General features: G+C 48.0%; 1 protein-coding gene across 18 annotated transcripts in view; it reads right to left on the minus strand.

The window, feature by feature from the left end:
* Positions 1-4,552: 4,552 nt before the first annotated feature.
* Positions 4,553-22,879, minus strand: part of CHD2 (chromodomain helicase DNA binding protein 2) — an 87,471-nt gene continuing 69,144 nt past the window's right edge. For 11 of the 18 annotated variants that reach the window (XM_035132027.2, XM_035132030.2, XM_035132029.2 and 8 more), the window contains 16 exons: positions 21,892-21,984; positions 20,198-20,371; positions 18,532-18,707; positions 18,105-18,146; positions 16,904-17,043; positions 16,608-16,746; positions 15,252-15,402; positions 13,780-13,902; positions 13,172-13,300; positions 12,135-12,275; positions 11,799-11,933; positions 10,745-10,923; positions 8,830-8,929; positions 7,769-7,982; positions 6,514-6,763; positions 4,554-5,275 (listed from right to left, as the gene is read on the minus strand). In XM_035132027.2, the coding sequence (XP_034987918.1) occupies positions 4,942-5,275; positions 6,514-6,763; positions 7,769-7,982; positions 8,830-8,929; positions 10,745-10,923; positions 11,799-11,933; positions 12,135-12,275; positions 13,172-13,300; positions 13,780-13,902; positions 15,252-15,402; positions 16,608-16,746; positions 16,904-17,043; positions 18,105-18,146; positions 18,532-18,707; positions 20,198-20,371; positions 21,892-21,984 (2,520 nt within the window). In that variant the 3' untranslated portion in view covers positions 4,554-4,941. Of the gene's footprint in view, positions 5,276-6,513; positions 6,764-7,768; positions 7,983-8,829; positions 8,930-10,744; positions 10,924-11,798; positions 11,934-12,072; positions 12,276-13,171; positions 13,301-13,779; positions 13,903-15,251; positions 15,403-16,607; positions 16,747-16,903; positions 17,044-18,104; positions 18,147-18,531; positions 18,708-20,197; positions 20,372-21,891; positions 21,985-22,879 lie in introns of those variants that run through there. The other 7 variants (XM_035132032.2, XM_060282586.1, XM_035132031.2 and 4 more) reach the window with 2 other exon arrangements.

Here is a 22,879-nt window from a genome sequence, read left to right on the forward strand (position 1 = left end):
TAGATGTGTGAGGTCTCTCAAAGAACTGAAACCTCTTCCCAATCTATCCTAACCCTAGGAATGCTCATATGTGTACTGTTTGTGTACCTGTGAACTTACTAGCTGGTCTGTGCAGATCAGCAAACCTACACCCTTTCCCACAAGCGTATATGTGTAGAGGCGGTTTGTACCTGTGTTTTGTGTTCTGTGTGAATCTGCTTACTGAAACTTCCAGCTAAATTATTAAGGAACTAACATTGATTCCTCCCCGCCCCCCTCGTACAAAACAAAATCACCCCATAGCCGTTCCTTTTGAGTAAAGTAAGTCAAATTTCTAGAACTTTTGCCCAAGTATGTTTCAGCTGAAGTGTGATCTTGGAACTGTAAGAATACAAGCGCCCCTGTTGGCCCAATCCAGCAACCTCTTCAGTCCATCATCTTCTCACAGTGACCAGCCCCAGATGTCTCTGGGAATCCCTGAAGGAAGACATGAATCCAACAGCACTCTGCCCACTTACAATTCCCGGCAACTGGTGTGCAGAGGCCTGACACCTCCGATAAACATCCACAAACTTCAGAATTCCAGAAAACTTAACGGGCCTTTACTTATGTATATGCTGGGTTTCTAGAGAAATGTGTCCATTGTATACCTTTGGAGATTCATCACAAGAATAAGATGACCAAACTTCTAGATAGAGCATTTATGGAACTAAAAGGGTGCGATCCAGACTAATAATAACTCCTGGGATGACAGGAGAACACGCAGGGGTTTAATGCCTCCCACAGACCCAACAGGTTTCAGATGAACTCTCCCTCCTTGAATAATACCCCCCCCCCTTCTCTTACAGTTCTGGGCCTCCTTGCGAAACCAGACTGCTCGCCCTTGCCAAGACTCTTGGAATAAATGGCTGAGTCAGTGCTTCCATTATAAAATCTGTCTCTATGGGGAACACGTCTCAGCTGTGAAATTTCACTCCTGGTTCCAGTGCTTACAGGTGTGGAAAATCCTTTGTTCGGCTCTCTCCTCCTGTCCTCTCGCCATGAAGGACCTGCTGCATGAAAATGCTTTTGTTTCTGCTCTTACTCAACTCTGAGGAATCCCAGGGTGTAAGGCAGAGCCCCAGCAGAGGAAGCTTCACGCAAGACGGGAAGCAGCCAGGCAAGTTAAGCACCTGTGTGAGTTGAGCAACAGGGCAAGGCCAGTAAATCCCTTTTGGTCTCAACAAAGCCAGGTTTCCAAGAAAACAAGCCCAACCAACAACCAAACAAAACTGTTTCTGAAGGCAGAAAGCCAGTTAGTTGGAGGTGGAGTTCCCCCATCTGTTGCGCAGAGTGCCCTATGTACAGCTGCCCAAGGGACAGAAGTCAGAGGTGTGTGTTCCGTAAAATGCACTGGCCTGGAGAGGCTAAGTAAGGCAGAAGATTAAAGACCAGGGCTGCCAGGATGTAATCGAGGCATCCTGCACCCCTGCTGAGCGCTGCTCCACTGTCACTTAAGAATGCGTCCTGTTGGATCAGGCCAAAGACCCATCTGGTCCAACATCCTGCCACTAAACCTTAAAGTCTCTGTTACCAAAAGTGATGGGGAAAGACAGTTCTAGCCAGAAAGAACCAACTCCTAAAGCATTCCCTTCCCCTCCAGGCCGTTAATGGCTGCCCCTCTCTAAACCTACATATACTTGTCAATGCAGGGTGACGTTCCATGTTATCTGAAGTAATGATTGATGCAGGAAAGCTAATGCCATAGAGTCACAGAATTGTAGAGTTGGAAAGGACCTCGAGGGTCATCGAGTTCAACCCCCTGCAATGCAGGAATCACAACTCTAGGATCCTTGACAGAAGGCTATCCAACCTCTGCTTGAAAACCTCCAGCGAAAGAGTGTCCACTAAATTCCAGCTTAATGGAAGCCTGGTAGCCAAAGCCCACAAATCTAAATCTAAAACTCTGGAATCTAAAACTCTGAACTGGGACAAGCCAAACAAGTTAAGATTCTAAAATATTGCCATAAGTAGACATACAACATGCCATCATATCATAACTGTCGTCTTCTATATCAACGGATTCATTTATCACATTTTTGGCTGACCCCATGCAGTCATCCAAGCTGTTTTTCAGCCTGAGGGCCGCAATTCTCTAGCCTCAATCCCGGCAGGCAAAAAGCAATGTTAGAATTCAAGCACACAGGCCAGCCAGGCAAAAAAAAAAAAAAAACCAGGAAAGCGCAAGGCAGGGCAATTTTGTGTGTGTGTGTGTGCTCACGCACGCACGCTTCAGAGTCCCGAGGGCCATATAGAGATGGACTTGGAGGCCACACTTGGGGCCTAAAGTCGCCCATTCTGACAAGGTTCTCCATCCTGATCTATTGAATTGCAGTGTACCGGTATTTATTTACAGGCCTCTTCAGCATCTGGGAATTGAGCCAGTTTGCTCAGATACTAGCCAGGAGACAACACCCATGCAAGGTCATTTGTCAGGCAAGCTTTATACAGATGTAGCGCTTGCAACACAGACAGTGAGTTGGTGCAGGATCTGATGAAAAGGTCAGATTCAAGAATATTCCGCAGCTTGGAGCTTGAGCACATACAAACAATTTAAGGACCACTTTTAAAGATTCTGGCAGGCAGAATACCCCTTGCTCATCACCCCGCTGTTACATGTGCACATAAAATGAGGGTTTTTAATGAAGTGGTGAGCCTCATTTTGGAAAACGTGTGCCTACATGGTGGGTTCATCCAGAAAAATGTTGTCCTGCGTTTTCTGCACAGGAAGTAGCAGGGAAGACCAAGATTTATATCCTGCCTTTCACGCAAGGAAACAGAGCATTCTCTCCCTCGCTGAGTGCTTCATGGGTGAGAGAATGTATGTGTGTGAGAACATGTGCGCGCGCATGCAGAACTGAATGTGAGAGTGAGTGTGTTTGGACATGTCTGCTGTAGCCTGGAATCAGTCCAGATAAGCCAAACCTCAAAACCGTCCAACAAACCGACACAAGGAACTCATCGCGCAGCAGTAGAATCCCTCTCTTCTTTTTCAAGGGCAGCAAACAGAAAACAAGTAGTCGGTCAGATTTCTGAAAATGTCCATGTCACATTTTAATATACAAGAATCCAAAGTACAGCCTACAATGTAGGAAAATTTTTTAATACATACTCTATAAACAAACATATTTACATCAGAAATCACTAGGACAGTGGCGATTCTTTTCCCCCACAAATATAAATTAATAATAACTGGTTGCTGTTGTTGTTGTTTTTCTTTTAGCCGGTGGGGTAATGTTCTGTTTCTCGCTCCCCCCTCAGAAATCCATAGCTTAGTCCTTCCAGCCTGTAGATATTGGAGAAAATGTGTGGGGGACAATACTGCCATGCAGATGTTGGGAATGGACCCCAGAAATAATATTCCTCCCCCATTCCCAAATCCATCAATAATTCATCCAAACTGGGATCCAAACCCAGCGCTACTTCCTTAATCCTGGCACACACCAGACAATACAGATTCTAACGTGTGCAGTTAATATTCTTTCCTGGGGAAACTAGAAATGAGAAGCGACCTGCAGTGGGGGTGTGTGTGTGAGGGAGTGCATTCCCCCCTGGGGTTTCAGTAACAGGACCTGAACATATGCAAGTCTCGGGCACCTACAGTTGGGGATGTTAAAGTCCTGCAAGTCTCGGGCACCTATGGGTTTGCCCCTGTTGAACGGTGGAGGTTTGATGGCTGCCTGAGGCACAGACAGAGGAAAAAGACTGTATGGCCTCACTGAGGAGATCAAAGTCGTTGGCTGGGATGGAGAATGGGAATGGAGGTGCTGGCCTGAGCGGGTTTGCCCCTGTTGAACGGTGGAGGTTTAGCATAGGGGTGAGGGAGGGGTGGGGGTGGGGAACAAGGGGTGGGGGTGGGGAACGTATGCATCAGTTGGTGATGCCAAAAAATAAACATTTGTCCTTGGGGAGATGCCCTTTGAATGGGCTCAGCGGAGGCTTAGTGAAATGAGGAAGAAACACGGAATTCAACACGCACACAGCCTCACAGCACAGTCACGCAGCCCAAACCCTTTCGAAAAACTGGGACACAATACTTGGAAGTTTCAGTTTCTCAAGATGGCTTTGCTGAGGGATGGTATTTCCAGGTGAGAAATCCTCAGCACTTCACGGCAGAGGAATGGAGAAGAAGCAGAGCAGAAACTATCCCTCAGCAAAGCTATCTTGAGAAACTGAAACTTCCAAGTATTGTGTCCCCGTTTTTGAAAGGGTTTGGGCTGCGTGTCTGTGTGTGAGGCTGTGTGTGTGTTGAATTCCATGTTTCCTCCTCATTTCACTAAGCTTCCCCTGAGTCCACTCAAAGGGCATCCCCCAAAGTACAAATGTTTATTTTTTGGCATCACTAACTGATGCATATGTTCCCCACCCCCCACCCCTTGTTACCCACCCCCACCCCTCCCTCACCCCTATGCTAAACCTCCACCGTTCAACAGGGGCAAACCCACTCAGGCCAGCGCTTCCATTCCCATTCTCCATCCCAGCCAACGACTTGGATCTCGACAGTGAGGCCATACAGGTCTCTTTCCTCCGTCTGTGCCTAACTGGACTCCCACGGACATTTCATGGAAATAGAATCGATTCAAGGTCCATGAAATGTCTGTGGGAGTCCAGTTAGGCCTTGAGACACAGAAAACAAAACAAAAACCCAGGGTGAGTGTGGCCTTTCCCCCGCAACAGGTCACTCAGGTGAAGGGAAGTCAACTCCCCAAACATTTGGCCAGCAGGATTATGGGGGGGGGGAGATTGGGGCAGAAATCCAGGCAACCCCCCCACGATTGGTCCAGCTCCTATGATCCTTCTGCAAATGTAGGACCCAACAGCAGCAGGTTCAGAGTCTCTGGTTATGAACCACAGCGGCTGCCATTTTAGCACAGGCCAAATTACCTCAGATGAGGTTCTCTCCTGACCTTCCAACCATGAATTCTAAGTTTTCCGGCTGCTCCAGTTATAATCTGGATTGTTCTTCTGTTCTAATGACCTGTCTAGGGGTGACCGGTGATCTAGAGGGGACTTGGTGTCGTGTGGGGATTTCTGTGAGGGTGGGGAGCGAGGGTCCGAGACTTGGGAGTGAGGAGGGGGGAGAAGCTGTTTGTAATCCGGCGATTTGTCCAGGTGGAAAGGCCGGTAATGGTCTGAGGGGCCCTGGCCATGGTAGCCCATGGAAGGCCTGTGGTCAGGCATCCTCCTGAAGTCCTGCTGGTGGTAATTCTGAGACCGGAACTCATCTGATCTCCGTCGCTTCGAATCGTGGTGATGCCTAGGCAGAAGCAAGCACAGAGAGCAGTCAGCTCAGAAGTGGGGACTGAGGAAACATCCCATTCCCAGGTGGCTGGGGCTGGTGGGAGCCATAGGCCAAGATACCTGCAGGGCACCAGGTTGGTTTCTCAACATGGTTTGTTTGGAGAGAAGCAAATCACAGGCCCACGTCCGCATGCAATGACCCACCTGCAGACCATAGGGACCTGGGGCAGTTTGTATGGGAGAAAGCAGTCCCCCTAGTCTCCAACTAGCTCTGCCCTCGCCTCTTTTGGGAAGTGTAGGGAGAAAAGGGGACACAGTCCAAAGGAGGGCTCCATGTCTCCCAAAACACGACTATGTCCAACCCATTCAAATAATCAAGAAAACATTTCGAGTTCCAGCCAATGTTAAGAGACAGTTGCCTTCCCCTGATCTTAGTTGGCCTCACTCTGTAATGGTGTTCAGACTGCCCCCCCCCCAGTTCCTCAAGACACAGTAATCGAAAGGAGAAAGCTGAGAGCAGGAGATAATCCTATTGCTGGTCTACACGCAGCACTGCTTCCAGTCCACTGCAGGTCGTCTTCTGCCCAGAACCATGTTATTTGTCTGATTGTGGTGAAATTACACGACTGACGTTATTCCACCCTTCTTGTTTCAATGCAAAGTAAATTCAGTGCATAAAGGGGGGGAAAGTAATCTAATGTTTGTCTTTAGTGACCGGGGGGGGGGAGGGATTGTTCCACCAAGTGAGTGCATGTGCTTTTTGCAGTCAGACAAAGAAAACGATGTTACCTTGTACGTTTCTCTACTGCACTGACTGACAGGAAATTAAGAGCCAAGCTTGTGTCTCAAGTCTGTCTTTTTTTCTCTGTTTTGGCTTACAGCTAAACAAAACTGTTCCTACTACTACTACTAATCAACTGCGTATGGTTTGTGAACTGAAAACCAAAACAACAGTGAATACAGATTGTATTTACTGGATTGATTTCTGTCCTGAACGTGGGATGAATAAGCAAACACTGGCCATCTCCACTCCCGTTTCTCCCATTTTTGTTGGAATAATGTGATGTCGCTGCTCAATGCTGGGGCCTGGCTAGAAATTAAGTTGTCACCTCATTCAACCAAGCCAGGCCTCCACCTAGTGGCGAGTCATGGGGGCGAGGAGGACATGAAACAGTTCAGGGCAGAGCTGAAGAGGCCTGGTTGCTGAGTGCAGGGAACTGGCTACCCGAGCAACTTCTGCTGCTGGTGGCTCACCTGTCGTAATAGTCTCTGTGGCCCCGGTGATCTCGGTCGCTGTTGTACTGCTCATAAGGCCGCTTGCGGCTTGGGTTGTTCAGCCTGTAGTTGCGAGGTTCGCCACGAGGCTCGCCACGCGGCCGGCGGTCTCCGTAGTGGTGCTCTTTGTACCAATGCGGTTCATATTGATGATGCCGTTCTCCGCCCCACACTTGGTTGCTGTTGCCGCCGTAGCTGAATTTGCGGTCTCTCTGCCAGTCGCCTCGATCTGCGCAAACGGAAGGGAGGGAAAGGCTCGACTCGGTTTCACGAAACGCCCTTGAATGGTTAGGACAGGATCCCTAGGGGTCCCTGGAAGCTGATGCGTGGTGAGGGTTCTCCACGATCATATCAGTCCTGGGGGGGAATGTCACAATGGACTGTACAAAGCCTGCCTGTCCCTCTGTACAATCCCTTAAGCCAAAATGTTTTATACTTCGTGAAGCACTTATAAGGCTTGTTTTGCATTTAGCGGTATAAGGTTACAGGTAAAGGACCCCTGGACAGTTAAGTCCAGTCAAAGGGGACTATGGGGTTGCGGCGCTCATCTTGCTTTTAGGCTAGCTGGCATTTGTCCACAGACACCTTTCCAGGTCATGTGGCCAACATGACTAAACCGCTTCTGGCACAACAGGACACAGTGACGGAAACCAGAGCGCATGGAAACGCTGTTTACCTTCCCTCCACAATGGTACCTACGGTATTTATCTACTTGTACTGGTGTGCTTTTGAACTGCTAGGTTGGCAGGAGCTGGGACAGAACAATGGGAGCTCAGCCTGTTGCGAGGATTTGAACCGCTGACCTTCTGATCAGCAAGCCCAAGAGGCTCAGTGGTTTAGACCACAGCGCCACCCACTCCCTTAAGCGGTAGACAGCTAAATAAACACAATTTCTGAACTTGAAGGCATCTTTAAAAAATTTAAGGACAATAATAAGCTCAGAGCCTCCTGCCCCTAACAGCATTCTTGCCACGCTATTTCACACTAGTTGCAATTTCCAGACTGCCTTCAAGGGCTGACCTACATAGATTGCATTATAGTAGTCCAGCCTGGAGGCTGATGGTTCCTCCCTGTTAAGTGGCCATACTGGCTGGGGCTGACAGGACTTAAGCAATATCTGGAAGAAGCCAGGTTGGGGAGCAATGGCCGTCCACTCAATCTGGAGGGAGGGAGAAGTTCTACCCAGAGGAGTAAGGAGAAGAGGCTCTTAGTGGGCTCCTGCTTGGCCTCTGACCTGCACTGCTGAAATGCCTCTTGTTTGGGTGGTTGTAGTTCTCCCGCTGGTGCCCGTGCATTTGGGAAGGATGCGGCGATGGAGGCTGGTGGAGCTTCTGAGCATGAGGTCCATGAGGTATCTGAGACATCACGGAATCTCGGCTGGACCCGGATGCCTCCGACCGGAACGGTTTCTTGCCTCCCAGGGCTTCCTCCCTTTTCCTCTGTTCTTGCTGAGGATGACAAAGGGAGCAGTTAATTCACAATAAAAGGCTCCTGGCATTGACTGAGTCACCTGAGGACAGCACAAATGGGCCTTTCCCACACAAATCTCGTCACGAGAACATAGGAAGAACCTGAACTGGATCAGGCCACGGGCCCTTCTAGTACAGGATCCAGTTCTCACAGCAGCCAACCAGAGGCCTCCACGGGAAGCCTCAAAGCTGGACTTCAGTGCCACAGTAGATCTCCCCTCCTGTGAGCCCCAGAGACTAGTATCCAGAGGCATACGGCCTGACTGCGGAGGCAGAGCATAACCATCATTGCTAGTAGCCATTGTCAACCCACAAATTTGCCCAATCCATCCAAGTTGGTGGCCAATCTGCCTCCTGTGGAAGTGAGTTCCACAGTTTAACTATGCTGTTGAAATTTAGCAGGGCAAATTTAGCAGGGGATCAAATACCCCCCCCCGTCACTGTACATCTGCAGACCAAATCAAGAAAGCTTTGTCCAGGCTCCTTCTGGTTTCTAAGGGTGTATCACAGATTCACAGAACTACAGAGGTGGAAGGGACCCCAAGGGCACTGCCTATTTTCTACAGCAGCATTCACCAACCTGGTGCCCCCTCCAGATGTTTTAGACCACAACTCCCATCAGCCCCAGCATCACAGAGCTAGCTGTCCGGAGTTGTACTCCAAAACATCTTGAAAACGCCAGGTTGGCGAAGCCTGTTCTACAGGACAAATATTCTATGCTTATTTTTTTTAATTAGATTTGTATTCTGCCTTTCAGTGACAAGAGCCAAGCGTGCACTCTCTCTCCCAACCACCAACCACCCCTCTCTCAGTTTTTCAGACTCACCTCCTCATCCTGCGACCGCTTCTTGTGAGCCATCTTGTACAACTTATGCAACTTTCTTGCGTCAAATTCTGTGAACTTGGACACAAATATCCACAGGTTCCTGGAAGGAGGCAAATGGAGTTCATTTTTTCATTTCTCCCCTTTAGTGAACTGACAGAACAGCAATTTGCTTACCCCTTTCCTCTATCAGTCTAGCCCGGATGAGGCCCTATCCCTTGATTCCACGTGAATGCAGTCTATTTGGAGATCACCAAGCTGAGACTGGAGAGGCACACTCTGCATATGCTCAGGAGGCATCTCTTCTCTTTGGGATTACTTTGCACATTCAAGGCCTGAACCATGCAGAACCTCAAAACAAATATAACCCAAGAAATCCAGCCTGCTGTGCTGTGCTGTGCGTGGCAGTAATGTTATAGTTTTTATTCTTATAAAACTAAATCTAAATCACCCCCATCATTTTTATTAAACCTCCAAAATATTCCAGAATGTTATACATTTTTAAAGCTGTTTCTTCTTGACTTCCTACCCTGCCCTTCCCTGATGTTTGTTTGTTTTTTACTCCATTTTATTAGCTGTTTACAACACATGTTTTTACTAACTAAACTCCGGTATCGTTACCACTTTCATTAAAAAAAAACCTAAATCTAAATTCTAAGCCAAAGCAACCGATATTTTGCAACATATTTTGCAATGTAAAAGCTCAGCGGGAGAGCATTTGTTTTGCATGCAGACGGTCCCAGATTCAATGCCCAGCATCTCTACGTAGGGGCATGATGCCCCCTGCCTGAAACCCTGGAGAGCTGCTGCCAATCAGAGAAGATGATGCTTAGCTAGATGGACCAATGGTCTTACTCAGTATAAGGCAACTTCCTACATTTTGCACTACCTATATTCATACCTGCCAAGTCTCTTGCTGAAAAATGCGGGATCAGCAGCGGTGTAGCAGCGGAAGTTGCGTGGAAGCAACTTCCGGGGCCGCTCTGACCATGTGTGGGCACCGGAAATAGGGCAGAGCGGCACCGGAAGTCACTTCTACGCATGCCTGGCGGCCATCTTGGTGGTTGCCGCATGGTGGCGGCCATGTTGGTGACGGCTGCCGCCATGCAGCCACCACCAAGATGGCCGTCGGGCATGCGTAGAAGCGACTTCTGGTCCTGCTCTGCCCTATTTCCGGTTCCCACACATGGTCAGAGCAGCCCCCAAAATGGAGGCTCCGTGGCAGGTAGGAAATCCGGGGGATTTCCGGGATTTTTCTCCATTTGGGAGAACAGCGGGAAACGGATTAAAATCTGGGGGTTTCCCGCGAAAAACGGGATATTTGGCAGCTAAGCCCATATTACGTTTCTGCCAGGGTAGCTTACAGCACAGGGTGCACTGTATATCTTTTCCTTGCTGTAAGTTGCTTGAAGACCTTCAGGTGACGAGCAACTAATAGGTCTAATAAATGAAATGAATAGGAAGATTCTTTATAAAAGCAGCAGACCACTGATCCTTCTACCTGAATATTGCCCACACTGACCGGCAGCAGCTCTCCAGGGCTTTAGAGAGGCAGTCTTTCCAAGCCCTACCAGGAATAGCTGGGGGTTGTACCTGGGGATTTCTGCACACAAATTGGATGCTCTTTCCCCCAAAGGTATAGGGACCGAAGAAACAACCTCATACCAAGTCAGATCTATGCTCCACCAAGGTCCATACGAACCGGCAGATCTCCTAGGGATCAAACCTGGGACCTTCTGCATGAGGGGAGCAGGTGTTCCTTGCAGTGCCGCTGCCAGTCAGGGTAGACAATACACAGCTAGGTGGGTCAAGGCTGTAAGCCAGCTTCCTTAAACCTGACCTCAGTAGCTTATTAGCGTGAGAGCGCAGTGGAATGCCTGACAGGCAGGAAGGCAGGCGGGTAGGCGGAGTTGGTTACCTTCTCCAGAGCTTGATGAGCTCCTGGTCTGAGTAGGCTTTCAGGCACTCCGAGATGCGGTCGCCGATCTTCAGCAGGCAGCTCCGCGTGTGCTCCAGCTGTTCCTGCACCGTCAGTCCCTTGTCTGGCTTGTCCAGCTGCTTCAAAGCCTTTTTGACAGGCCTCATCCGCTCTTTGCACTTAGAGGGGAGCAGCAGAGAGAGCAAAGCGACACGTTATTGAGGATTTTTTTACTTCCTTCCTACAGCCAGCCCGGGGGGGGGGGGTGCCCCAGCCATCTTTGGAAAATTGTGAATTCGGGATTATTCGTGCTCATGCCACCACATATGGGACGGAACTTCCAGCATTCATTCTGCCTTTTCAACATTTCCCACAGCTGGTGCTCTCCAGATGTTTCGAACTACAGCTCCCATCAGCCCTGGCCAATGCATGCTGGGAGTTGTAGTCCAAACCACCCGCCATAAACCCAACCTGCTCATACCATTGCCTACTGTGCCCGGCTTAAGGGTTTCTTGAAATACAAAGCAGTATATACAGGTGAAACTCAGAAAATTTGAATATCGTCGAAAAGCGCATTTATTTCAGTAATACAACTTAAACGGTAAAACCAATATATGAGATAGATGCATGACATGCAAAGCAAGATATGTCAAGCCTTTATTTGATGTAATTGTAATTATTTGTCGGTAGGCGGGTCAATTATAAATGCAATGTAATTAATGAAATGTAATAGCGATGTTTATTTTTGTATTTTTGTAACTATTTGTTTTATTACTGTGGAATTTCCAAAAGAAAGCATTTGTAAAAATAAAAATAAAAAATAAGTTGCATTACTGAAATAAATGCACTTTTTGACGATATTCTAATTTTCCGAGTTTCACCTGTAAAATGCTTCTAAATGAATGAATGAAAAGGTACATACTGCTGACTTGAATAAAGTAGCTTGCAAAAATTCTGAAGCCCAAAGATGCAAGAGATCAACTAGTCTAAACCACACGGGGCTGGAATGACGAATGGGACCCCTTCCTCTCTGACCCCATGAGGCAATACTTACTATGCTGAAGGTTTCCTGGTCCAAGTCATCCTCTTCCTCTTCTCCAATGGGGATGGGCTCACTCCCAGCTGTGATGTGGACGGGGCCCTGAGATCTCTTCCCTTTGCCTGCAGTTTTGGCATCGCTGCCTTTGGCCTGCAAAAAGACAAAAGGAGGCATGGCAAACATAAAAACAAAGCACGGCATTTGCAGCAATTTCACACAGGAGAGAGATGAGGCCAGGCTGAAGTTCCTGATACAGTTCTGCGTGCGAAATTATTACTCAGTATTTCACCCAGGGTTGCTAAACTGATTCCTATGTGACTTTTCCTTGTGCGGCAAGACAATCTCCGGTACCTTTTCTCTTTTGCCCTTTGTTTTCCTCCTATCTTTCTCCTCTTCCTTTTCTTTCCGGCTTGCCGTCTGCTTTATCTTGTTTTCTTTGTCCTCTTTCTTCTTCTGCTTCTTTCTCACAGGGCTGCTATCTAAGCCATCCTCCTGCAAGGAAAGGGGGGGGAAATCAAACCCATTTCATTTATTTCAGTGCTGAGGGCCCTCTGCGCCTCTGTATCAGGCCCTAGTGACTCAACCCAGGCCCCTCTTCTACTCCAACCCTCTCTTCCTCACCAGCCCTTAAGTGCAGGCATCCCCAAACTGCGGCCCTCCAGATGTTTTGGCCTACAACTCCCATGATCCCTTGCTAACAGGACCAGTGGTCAGGGATGATGGGAATTGTAGTCCAAAACTTCTGGAGGGCCGAAGTTTGGGGATGCCTGCCTTAAGTGCTTCTACCTAGCTGGAATGAATCCTTCAACTGTTATAACGCCTCTGGCTGTGGATGATGGAAGTTGTAGTCCAAAATATCTGAAGGGCCAATTTATAGTCTATACAAGCCATAATCTGAATGGAACAGCAATGGCATGGATCATCTACATGAGGCTAATGTGCACAGCTATTACGGGTTGGTTTGTTTGTTTTTAAAAAACAAACCTGATTTTCAAAGCTATCTATCATTGTGGGGAGCGGAGAAAGACTACAGAAGGGGCCCTGCTGGCTGTGCTTGAGGTGAGGCATCTGGGAAACATAATCTTAGCCACCGGCTCCTGATGGAATTTTTTTTGGGGGGGAGGGGATACATTTTTAAAGGAATACAAAAATTAGTATCAAATACCTTTTTATCAAAGCTAAATAGCTGATCTAAATAAAAACACAGACCAGAAAAGGAGAGAGAGAGGAAGAGAGAATTGGGGGGGGGGGGACAGAAAAAAGAGAACTTCTGATTCTTCATCTACCAGCTGTATATAAAAAAATTATTCAACACAACAGAATCTTCACATCAGATATTGCACAGGTGGGCATGTGGAATCACAGGAGACCTGCCAAACCGGGCTTACCTTGACCTCTCCTTCTTCTGAGGGGTTGTCTGAGTGTCGAGGAGAGGAGACCTCATTCCCATGCTCATCTCTCCCTTTGAGAGACTTGTTTTCTTTCTTTGCGCGGGGCTTCCTCTTTTTCGCCTTGGTCTAAGGCGAGAGGAGAAGAAGTCCGTCAAGAGCAGGAGAACTGCAACTTTTCAAGGAAAGCTTCACCCCCAGATGACACACAGACAGATATGTAGCGCACGGTGCGTTCTGCTAACCTGGTGCCCCCTTTGTGAGTGCTGGACCAGCTATTACTCACATCAGCCCTAGGCTGCATGATGCTGATGTTAACAGAAGCACAGTTGTGCTGGCTGGGGCTGATGACCTGTGGTCCAAACTAGAAGGCACCTGGTTGGCATATGCTGCCTTAAAACACCTGGGGGTCCTATTCAGCCCTCACTCTGGTTTGGGAGGTTTTGCAAAGCCCCCTCCATGTGTTTCCAAAGCATGCATTTGCCTCCACAGGGACTGGAAAGCTGACCTGTGCACTACTGCAGTGCCAAGTCAGATGTGTGAAATGCACACAGCCTGGTCTAGTGACTCTGCCTTTCCTGCTGCAATTCATCCATGGTGGAACTGACCTCTTCCACCTCTTTCGTTCCGTCCTTTTTCTCCATGTCCTTCTTGAGTAGTTTCAGCAAGTAGTCGGCTCGTGCCTGGAGCTGCTTCCCCTGAGGCTTCTTGTCTGTCTCAACAGGAAGGATCTTTGGGGGTGTGGGGTGGGGGACAGAAATGTTTTTAAGGACATGGGCATAAACGGAAGCAAAGGTCTAACACCAAGAGCCCACACGCATGTACTGCTTTCCAAATATAAGATACAGAAAGCTACAACTAAGAAAATGGGGAAGTGGACTAAGAATTCAAAGTGGGGGGAAATGGGACACCCATCAGTAATCCAAACACTAGAGCAGTGTTTTCTGCTCTAGGAGGCAGCATTCTTTAAGAGGATAAATAAATGGCCAGGTCTGGTGCAATATCTGCCTGCACAAAAGCTCACCCCATGTCATCATCAAAGCAATCAGAAACCCTCCCTCCGCTTCCTATTTCCTTGTTTCTTTTTCTTCTGCCCAGCTTTTCCATGAGCCTTGCAGGGTGTAAAAAAGGTAAAGGGACCCCTGACCATTAGGTCCAGTCGTGACCGACTCTGGGGTTGCGCGCTCATCTCGCATTATTGGCCGAGGGAGCCGGCGTATAGCTTCCAGGTCATGTGGCCAGCATGACAAAGCCACTTCTGGCAAACCAGAGCAGCACATGGAAACGCTGTTTACCTTCCCGCTGTAGCGGTTCCTATTTATCTACTTGCATTTTGATGTGCTTTCGAACTGCTAGGTTGGCAGGAGCTGGGACTGAGCAACGGGAGCTCACCCCGTCACAGGGATTCGAACCGCCGACCTTCTGATCAGCAAGCCCTAGGTTTAACCCACAGTGCCACCTGGGTTGCAGGGTGTAGTCAACAGCAAAATACATTGCCAGTTGAACCACAGAACTTATACCCAGTTTCCCTGAGTACAACAGACTTCCAGAGATGTTGTTTTGCACCATGATTGCCATTGCTTGTTTTGATTTAAGGCTGGTTGCTCAGTGGAGGGTTGGAATTGACTTTGGAGGAAGCCAAACACTTGGCTGCAGACACACACACACTGCCTGCGTTCACACATGGTGGTATGCCATGGTTTGTTCTAGCTGTGGCTCGTTCAACAAACCATGTTCACAGATCTGCAAACAAGGTGCATCTTGTTTCTCCAAAGCTTTCGTTTTCCAGCTAGCTTTGCCTTCACAGCTTAGTGAGCATCTAGTGCGGAGTGGCCTAACAAACCATGGTTAAGCAAGGCTATGGTTTCAAACATAACACTAAACCATAGCCATAACATGTCACAGTTTGTAAGCCAACAGCAAATTGTGGCGTCACGTTGTGGTTTGGCTGGGAGAAAACAAACCTCAGTTAGTCTGTTGGCTGAGTTTACACAGCCAAACGAACCACTCTTTGGCTAAACTAACTGTGGCTTAGTGCTATACATGCAAACCAGGCCTCTGCCTGTGAGGTTTCTTGTACCTTGTCGGTTAATTTCAGTTCTGGGTCCGATTTGATGAGCTCCCAGTTCCCGTAGCCATGTTCATATACTCCCACCAGCAAGCGAGAGTCATCTTCCACACTCCAGTCCACATCAAAATGGGCAGCTTTCACACGGCAAGTCAGGCAGAACCTGCAATTTCATGGGAGAACAGAAAAACAAATAAGAGATTTTGTTGTTTGTTTGTTGCATTTATATCCCACCTTCCTTCCCAAGGAGCTTAAGGTGGTATATATGGTTTTACTCCTTCCCCATTTTATCTTCATAACAACCCTGTGAGGTAGGCTAGGCTGAGGGTGGCTGGCCTATGGTCACTCATGGCTGAGCAGGGATTTGAACACTGGCCTGTCAGGTCTAAATCCAACACTATAACCACTAAACTGCACTGTCTCTCTTCACTTTTTACATCAGAGTTCTTTTTCTATGCCCCTAAAGACAGCAGAAGGGGGACAGGGAAAGAGAGAAAAGGCACAAATGTGTGTCTTTCTCATCTAAACTTTCCAGTGTTTTATGCTTCTTCACCCATCACATTGAGCTGCAAGCTTTCTCCACACATGTACAAGTGCTGGTGTGTGAAAGAGTGTACACTTGTTGAGTGCAGCTCCAATATGGTGCACACAGCTACATGCATTGAATGTTACATGCAAATAACCACGAGTCTACAGCTCAACTATTGTGCACTCCTACTAGCTTGTGTCCAGGGACGCGGGTGGCGCTGTGGGTTAAACCAATCAGAAGGTCAGTGGTTCGAATCCCCGTGACAGGGTGAGCTCATGTTGCTTGGTCCCTGCTCCTGCCAACCTAACAGTTCAAAAACACATCAAAAAGTGCAAGTAGATAAATAGGTACCGCTCCGGCGGGAAGGTAAAGAGTGTTTCCGTGTGCTGCTCTGGTTCGCCAGAAGGGGCTTTGTCATGCTGGCCACATGACCCGGAAGCTGTACGCCGGCTCCCTCGGCCAATAACACGAGATGAGCACCGCAACCCCAGAGTCGGTCACGACTGGACCTAATGGTCAGGGGTCCCTTTACCTTTACTAGCTGTTTCCAGAGATGGTACACTGGTTTGAATGTAACATGCAATGAACACCCCTTCTGAGAGGCAGGGCCTCATTCTGAACCCACCAAGGGCTCCCTTGTGAATATTCTCTTCTGCCTATCTCATTCAAGAAAGGAAAATGGGCTGGGAGCCTGAAGATGAAGGGTGAGCCAGAAGCTCAATGAGTCCCATTAATTTACAGGTAAACCGAAGCTGCAATCTGGAAAGCAGCTGAAAGTCACGCCACTCTCACCTCCTTGTGCTCTTCTTCCCTGTGTCCCCAGGAACCTTCAAACTCACCTTGCCCTCTCCTCCAGGTCCGTTGGGATGGTCTGGTGCAGCACTGCAAAATCCTCTTCGTGCTGAATGATGGCTTTCACGTTCACCTGGACGCCAGAAATCTTAATGGTGGGGCCTCTTCTCTTCCCTGGCCCTTTGTCTGGGGGGGGGGGGGAAGAACCACAGAGGCTTCAGCTACAAGCAATGGGGGGGAAGGGGTGAGTTGCTTATCTGAAAAGTATGAGAATCCAAGTGCTTTAACCAATCCTTTTTTCCTGGGTGGCATGGCCAAGGAGGCAAGGCTCTTCTCCACTTACTTTCTGCAGGGTTCTCTTTCAGGTGCTCTTCGTACTCCTGCATGGCCGAAACGCAGCTGTTGTGAAGAAGCTCCCCGAGGCGTTTCAAGTCGGCCACCGATTTGTCGACCAGCTCTGCATCTCGGGCAATGCACTCCAGCCTGGAGGAGGGAGAAGAGGACAATGAAATGAATGGAAACGCAGCTCCCTCGTAGCGGCAGATTGTTTTCATAACCCAGGGCCACACTGGAAATCATCAGAAGTTCCTCTGCCAGAGGCATCGTTTATCAATGTATGGGATGTGGCTTTAACTGAACATCTGGTCAGGCATAGACGTGTAGTCTGGGGCAAAGCCAAATCAGACAGTTTTGATGCAGACAGGTCTCCACTTTTTTAAAAAAATTATATAAATAGGGAGAGCCATAGCTGTACTCCTCCTATGACTCACTCCTGGGCTATCTTGACGCGTCTTAAAAAACTGGCTATATTTAACTGCATCTCTTTAATTTGACTTATATACTGAATATGCTCCATGTATCATTCTGTTATGGTTTGTATCATGTGTTAGTCTGTACCACATGTCTATTGATAAATCAATAAAAATAAAATAATGAAATGAAATGCCACATCCTACAGCTTTCCCCCAAAGAATCCTGGGAGCTGTAGTTTGTTAAGGGTGCGGAGAGTTGTGGGGAAACCCCCATTCTCATCACAGTGTGACAATTCCCAGAGGGGTTTAAATAATCAATCCTTATTCCCAGGGAACTTTGGGAATTACCCTCCTTAGTGTGGTATGTCTGCCTCCATCATTATCAACTCTCAGGCAGATTGGGAAAACATTCCAGTCTACCCAGAAATTTGGTGGCCCACAAATGTTGTGGCAACCTCAAGATCATTGGATGGAAGAATGTTTTTAAATTGCAATTGCTGTTGTTTATAATTTATAAAAAATATTTATATACTGCTATATCGTAAAAAAAATAGTAATCAAGGTGGCTTATAAAAAATAAAAAAGAATGTTTCTAATTGTTTTAACTTGTTTTTTAATTGTTTTTAGAATATTTTAATCTGTTTTGTAATGTTTTTGTTTTAAAAATGTATTGTTTGCTGCCCTGGGCTTCTTGGGGAGGAAAGCCATGATGAGAAATCCAATAAAATAAAAAATAATAACAGTACCCTCAGCGTAATCCCTTGCACCCCAACTAAATAGATCAGCACTTACCGTTCCAGGGGAACTCCAAACTTTTTGTAGGCCTTGATAAACCTGCAGGATTCGAAGAAAAAAATGGGGCAACAGCTGTCAAAAGAGTTCCAGCGAGTGCATTCCTACTTGAATAAACTTGTTCTGTGGAGCTGGTCACATAACTATGGCAAAAGGCAGTCAGGGATCCTGCTAACTCCAGCTCCCAAATCATGATTGTGCCACCATCCCAAGAGTACCACAGTCTCCCTGGAACTCCAAGGGTTATCACAAAACTTTGCTGGGCTGCCAAGTAAATAAGGTAATTCTGGATTGTAAAACAAAAAACAATGGGCTTTTTCGCTTAAATGAAAATGAGTATCGGAACCTGCTCAAGACTCCTGGGCAGGGGGAGGAATAAATGCCGATGAAACCCCACCAGGCAGCTGGAGCGGGGCTCAGTGCTGACCTCCTGATTTCTGTGTCTGTGAAGCCTTCCACCATGTCCTTCCGGACGCTGCGGGGTCGCCCTCTTCGTTTGGGCCTCTTATCATCATCCGAGTCCTCTGTCTCGCTCTCCGAGCCGGACGACCCCTGCAGCTTTTTCTTCATCTCAACATCCGAATCGCTGTCATTGGCCTGAGCCTATGGGGGCAGAAAGGACAACAGATCAGCCAGGCTGCTTGCTTGCAGCAGGAGGTATCTTAGTCCCTGAGCTCTCTTCACTTCAGGGTGCCCCATATATTTTGGCAGATGAGGAGGGTGAAAGGCTTCCAGTGTCCTGCTGGATCTTTGATATGCCAGCTATTGCCTATAAAAGCAGACCCACTTGTTCAGGAAGGGCCATTGTTTGGTGGTAAGCATCTGCTTGCATGCAGAAGGTCCCAGGTTTGAGACCAGCTAGGGCTGGGACTGCCCCCTGCCTGAAACCAGTGCTACCAATGGTCTGACTCAGTTTAAGGCAGCTTCCTTTGCTGCTATTCAAATCAGCCCTTTATTCCGAACCACGAGGAGCGGCACAGCTGCCAAGTCTCCCGTACTCCCCGGGAAACCCCCGTTTTTCCAGCTGTCCCCAGCCAAAAAAACAGATTTTTTTGTTTTTCCCCGGTTTGTTCTGGCGCGGCGGCCATCTTGAAACTGGGCGGAGCATGCTTAGAAGCGACTTTTGATGCTGCTTTGCCCAGTTCCAAAATGGCTGCAGCGTGACTTCTGGTGTGGCGGCCATTTTGGAACAGGGCAGAGCAGCATCAAAAGTAGCTTCTGAGCATGCTCTGCCCAGTTCCAAAATGGCTACAGCGTGACTTTTGGTGTGGTGGCCATTTTGGAACAAGGCAGAGCAACATCAAAAGTAGCTTCTGAGCATGCTCCGCCCAGTTCCAAAATGGCGGCAGCGCTACTTCCGGTCTGCTACTTCCAGTCCAGTCCCTTATTTCTCAGGCCGGAACTTGGCAGCTATGAGGAGCGGAAACTTAATCCTTAAAGGGACGGGACCACAGCTCAGTGGTAAAGCATCTGCTTTGCAGGCAGAAAGTCCCAGGTTCAATCCCAAGGCTCGGAGAGATCAGTCTGAATCCCTGGAGAGCAGCTACCAGCCAGGGTAAGTGATACTGAGCTCGATGGTCTGGCTCAATATGTCAGCCTCCTATGTTCCTTCCCAACGAGGGGCCCTGCTTTGCATTTCAAAAAGCAAGAGTTTGCAAGAGGGAAACTGAAATCTGCAAGGGAACCTATTTAACCCACTCTGCAGTCTCCAATCCTGCATCGCCCTCTCTCACACCTCGTAGTCCAGCCTCCGATGTACCCAACTTCCTAAATTTAGAATGTAAACCCTTTGGGGGAAAGCACCTGCCTTTGCTTATGACCCTCCATCAAGCACCCCACACTGCAAAGAGAGCACAAAGGAAATAATAAATGCCATATGTCCCTCACTGAAGCAGCAGGCTCTGTGTGAATGCCTTAAATGAAGAAAGGATGAGCATTGCTGCACTCAGCTCCAGCATGCAGGCTTCTCCCAAAGGTACCCGAGTGGCTGCAGGGGGACTAGAGGGACTTTTGGCCTGAATGAGTTGGCTCTTCTTACGGCAGTGGTTGGTCTGGGTTCAAATCAAGGAGGACACACCCTGCCCTTGCCATACCTTTTTAGCCGAGCTGCGGATTCTGGGAAGCATGTAGATCTCCTCTAGTTCCTTCTGCCGCTCCTCCTCCTCCGCCTTCTTTCTCTGCTCCTCCGGGATGATATCGTCCCAGTCCTTCTGAGACTTCTCCTCGAGCGGGGCTTCCTCCTCCTCCATCGTTGTAAAGTTGGCTACCTACAAAGGATAAAACACCCACCAGGTTTCATTCCTCATTAGCAGGTTAAAAAATATTTCGAGCCAATCCCATGGACTGTGTGTTTGTGTGTCCTCACAATGACACCGTGTGAGTAGAACCCGCTAAGACAAAGGGAAACTGAGGCTGCGAGTGCATGCCTTCTCCAAGGCCACCGGGACCGTGCAGGAATTTGAACCCGGGTCACAATCATGAGTGTCTGCATAAATTTTTCCGGAGTGAGGTGGGGACGAAGTAAAACACTGAAGTGGGGGAAGGCTAATTTCACATGCACAAAATGGGAAGACTACTGCCTGCATGCTTTGCCCCATATCTCAGGTTCTACAAATGCTAAATTGTTTCTGGGGCCAATCAGCCAATCAGAAACCGTGCCTTGGTTTGCAAATGTTTTGGAAGTCGAACGGACTTCCGGAACGGCTTCCATTCGACAACCAAGGTACAGCTGTAGTGTGCAAATTCTGTTATGTACAATGGACCTTTAAGGAAAACGCAACTCAAGTCCATCCAAAATAAGATGCTGGAGCACTCCAAATAATTTGCTCATGTACATATATGCACATAAGTAAATTAATCTAGCTAAAAGGTGACACATGGAGATATACACCGGTACCTTGGTTTAAGAACAGCTTAGTTTATGAACAACTTGGATTAAGAATGTTGCAAACCCAGAAGTAGGTGTTTTGGTTTGTGAACTTTGCCTTGGAAGCAGAACATGTTCCGCTTCCTATTGGGTGTGTTCCATTTGTAAACTGAGTCCCCTGCTGCTATGGGAAAGCACACCTTGGTTTAAGAACGCTTTGGTTTAAGAACAGACTTCCGGAACGGATCAAGTTCATAAACCAAGGTAACACTGTACACTGGTCCTTTCAATGCACCCCTAATTATTATCACTGCATAACTGTACAATTCTTATTTAAACTAAGGTTGTATAATCTCAGAAAAGGTGTAAAGTGTGACTGTCACAAAGGGACTTCTGAATCTGCCACCACACTAGTGCTTGTTTAATGGATTTGAATGCCAAGGGGCGTGTTTTTTCTGGGGGTGGGGAGAGCATTCTTACAAGGTGGGTGAAGGAGGACTCCAAACCAGCTGAAGTCATTTGGAAATCAAGCCTGAAAACCTGGAGAGACGCTTCCAGTTGATGTGTAGACTGGGGACGGGGACCCTGCAGGAGATGCTCAACTGCAGCTCCCACCTTCCCTGACTATTGCCTATGCTAGCTGGGACAGATGGAAGCTGGAGCCCAACCATTCCAGGTGGGGATGGGGCACAGGTTCCCCACCCATTGGGTAGGCAGCCTTCAGCTAGGTGGACCAATGCTCTCATTCTGCACAAGGTTGTTCCCTACACTGCTAGCCTCTGGCAATAATGCAAACCTCTATAGCCACTGTTTTATCCTCTGCCCCTGGGTTCCTTGGGGAGGAAGGCTGCGATAGAAATTCAATAAATAACTGAAAACATGCTAACTTTTGCTTTCTGCTCCACCCGCACAGGTCCATACCTTGAACTGAGACAGAAGTTCATCTGTGGCGCTCGTGGACGCTTCGTTCTCTCGGGTTTCGGCCAAGCGCAAAATTTCCTCGATGTCCATTTCCTGGAAGGGGTGGGGGAGACAGGAGGGAATCACAGCCCATAAGAAACGAGAGAGAGTCTGCAATAACCGAATGCTGAGTAAGAATGAACTCAGTGGGGTGGGATGTGGGAGAAGTGTGCTCAGTGCTTTAGAGAGATGGAAGGAGATGGGATAGCGTCCAGCATTTCCCAAACTTTCTAAAACCAAAGACACCCAGTTTTTTGCTTCTTTCAAAAAGTACAGTCGTACCTTGGTTCTCGAACAGAATGTGTTCGAGACTCCCGTAACTGTTCAAAAACCAAGGCACAGCTTCCGATTGGCTGCAGGAACGTCCTGCAGCCAATTGGAAGCCACACCGGACGTTCCGTTTCTGAAAATTGTTCAAAAACCAGAACACTCGCTTCCGGTTTTCGGTCGTTCGGGAGCCAAAACGTACAAGTTCCAAGGCGTTTGGCAAGCAAGGTACGACTGTACAGGAATGTGCCCCTTTCAACACCGCATGAGATTCACAACAAATAATTTTTTGCATTGCTCACAGAGCAACTACTACTAAGGCCCCAAATATCTGAAAGATTGTCTCCATCCCTGCCTACAGGCCGTCTCAGGCTACCGGCAGAGGAGTACCTCAGTGTCGCTGCCTCATCTTCAGAAGTGTTGGCAGTTGTAGCCCGGGAGAGGGATTTCTCTGTGATGGCCCCTCAGTTCTAGAACACCCTCCACCCACAGTGCCTGACATCATCGTTCCACAGCCTCCACCCAATGCTGAAGACACACCTCTTTTACCCTGCCCCTTGGGAGTTAAGGTATTTTGTTTTGGGGGATACACTTCTTTTTGTTGAATTTAAAGTCCCCTGTTCCATTTAGAATGGTCTTGGTAGTTTTAAGATCATAAAATGATTCATTTGATTTTATAACT

This window comes from Zootoca vivipara, chromosome 14 (assembly GCF_963506605.1).
Source record: "Zootoca vivipara chromosome 14, rZooViv1.1, whole genome shotgun sequence".
In the NCBI taxonomy this organism is placed as follows: Eukaryota; Metazoa; Chordata; class Lepidosauria; order Squamata; family Lacertidae; genus Zootoca; species Zootoca vivipara.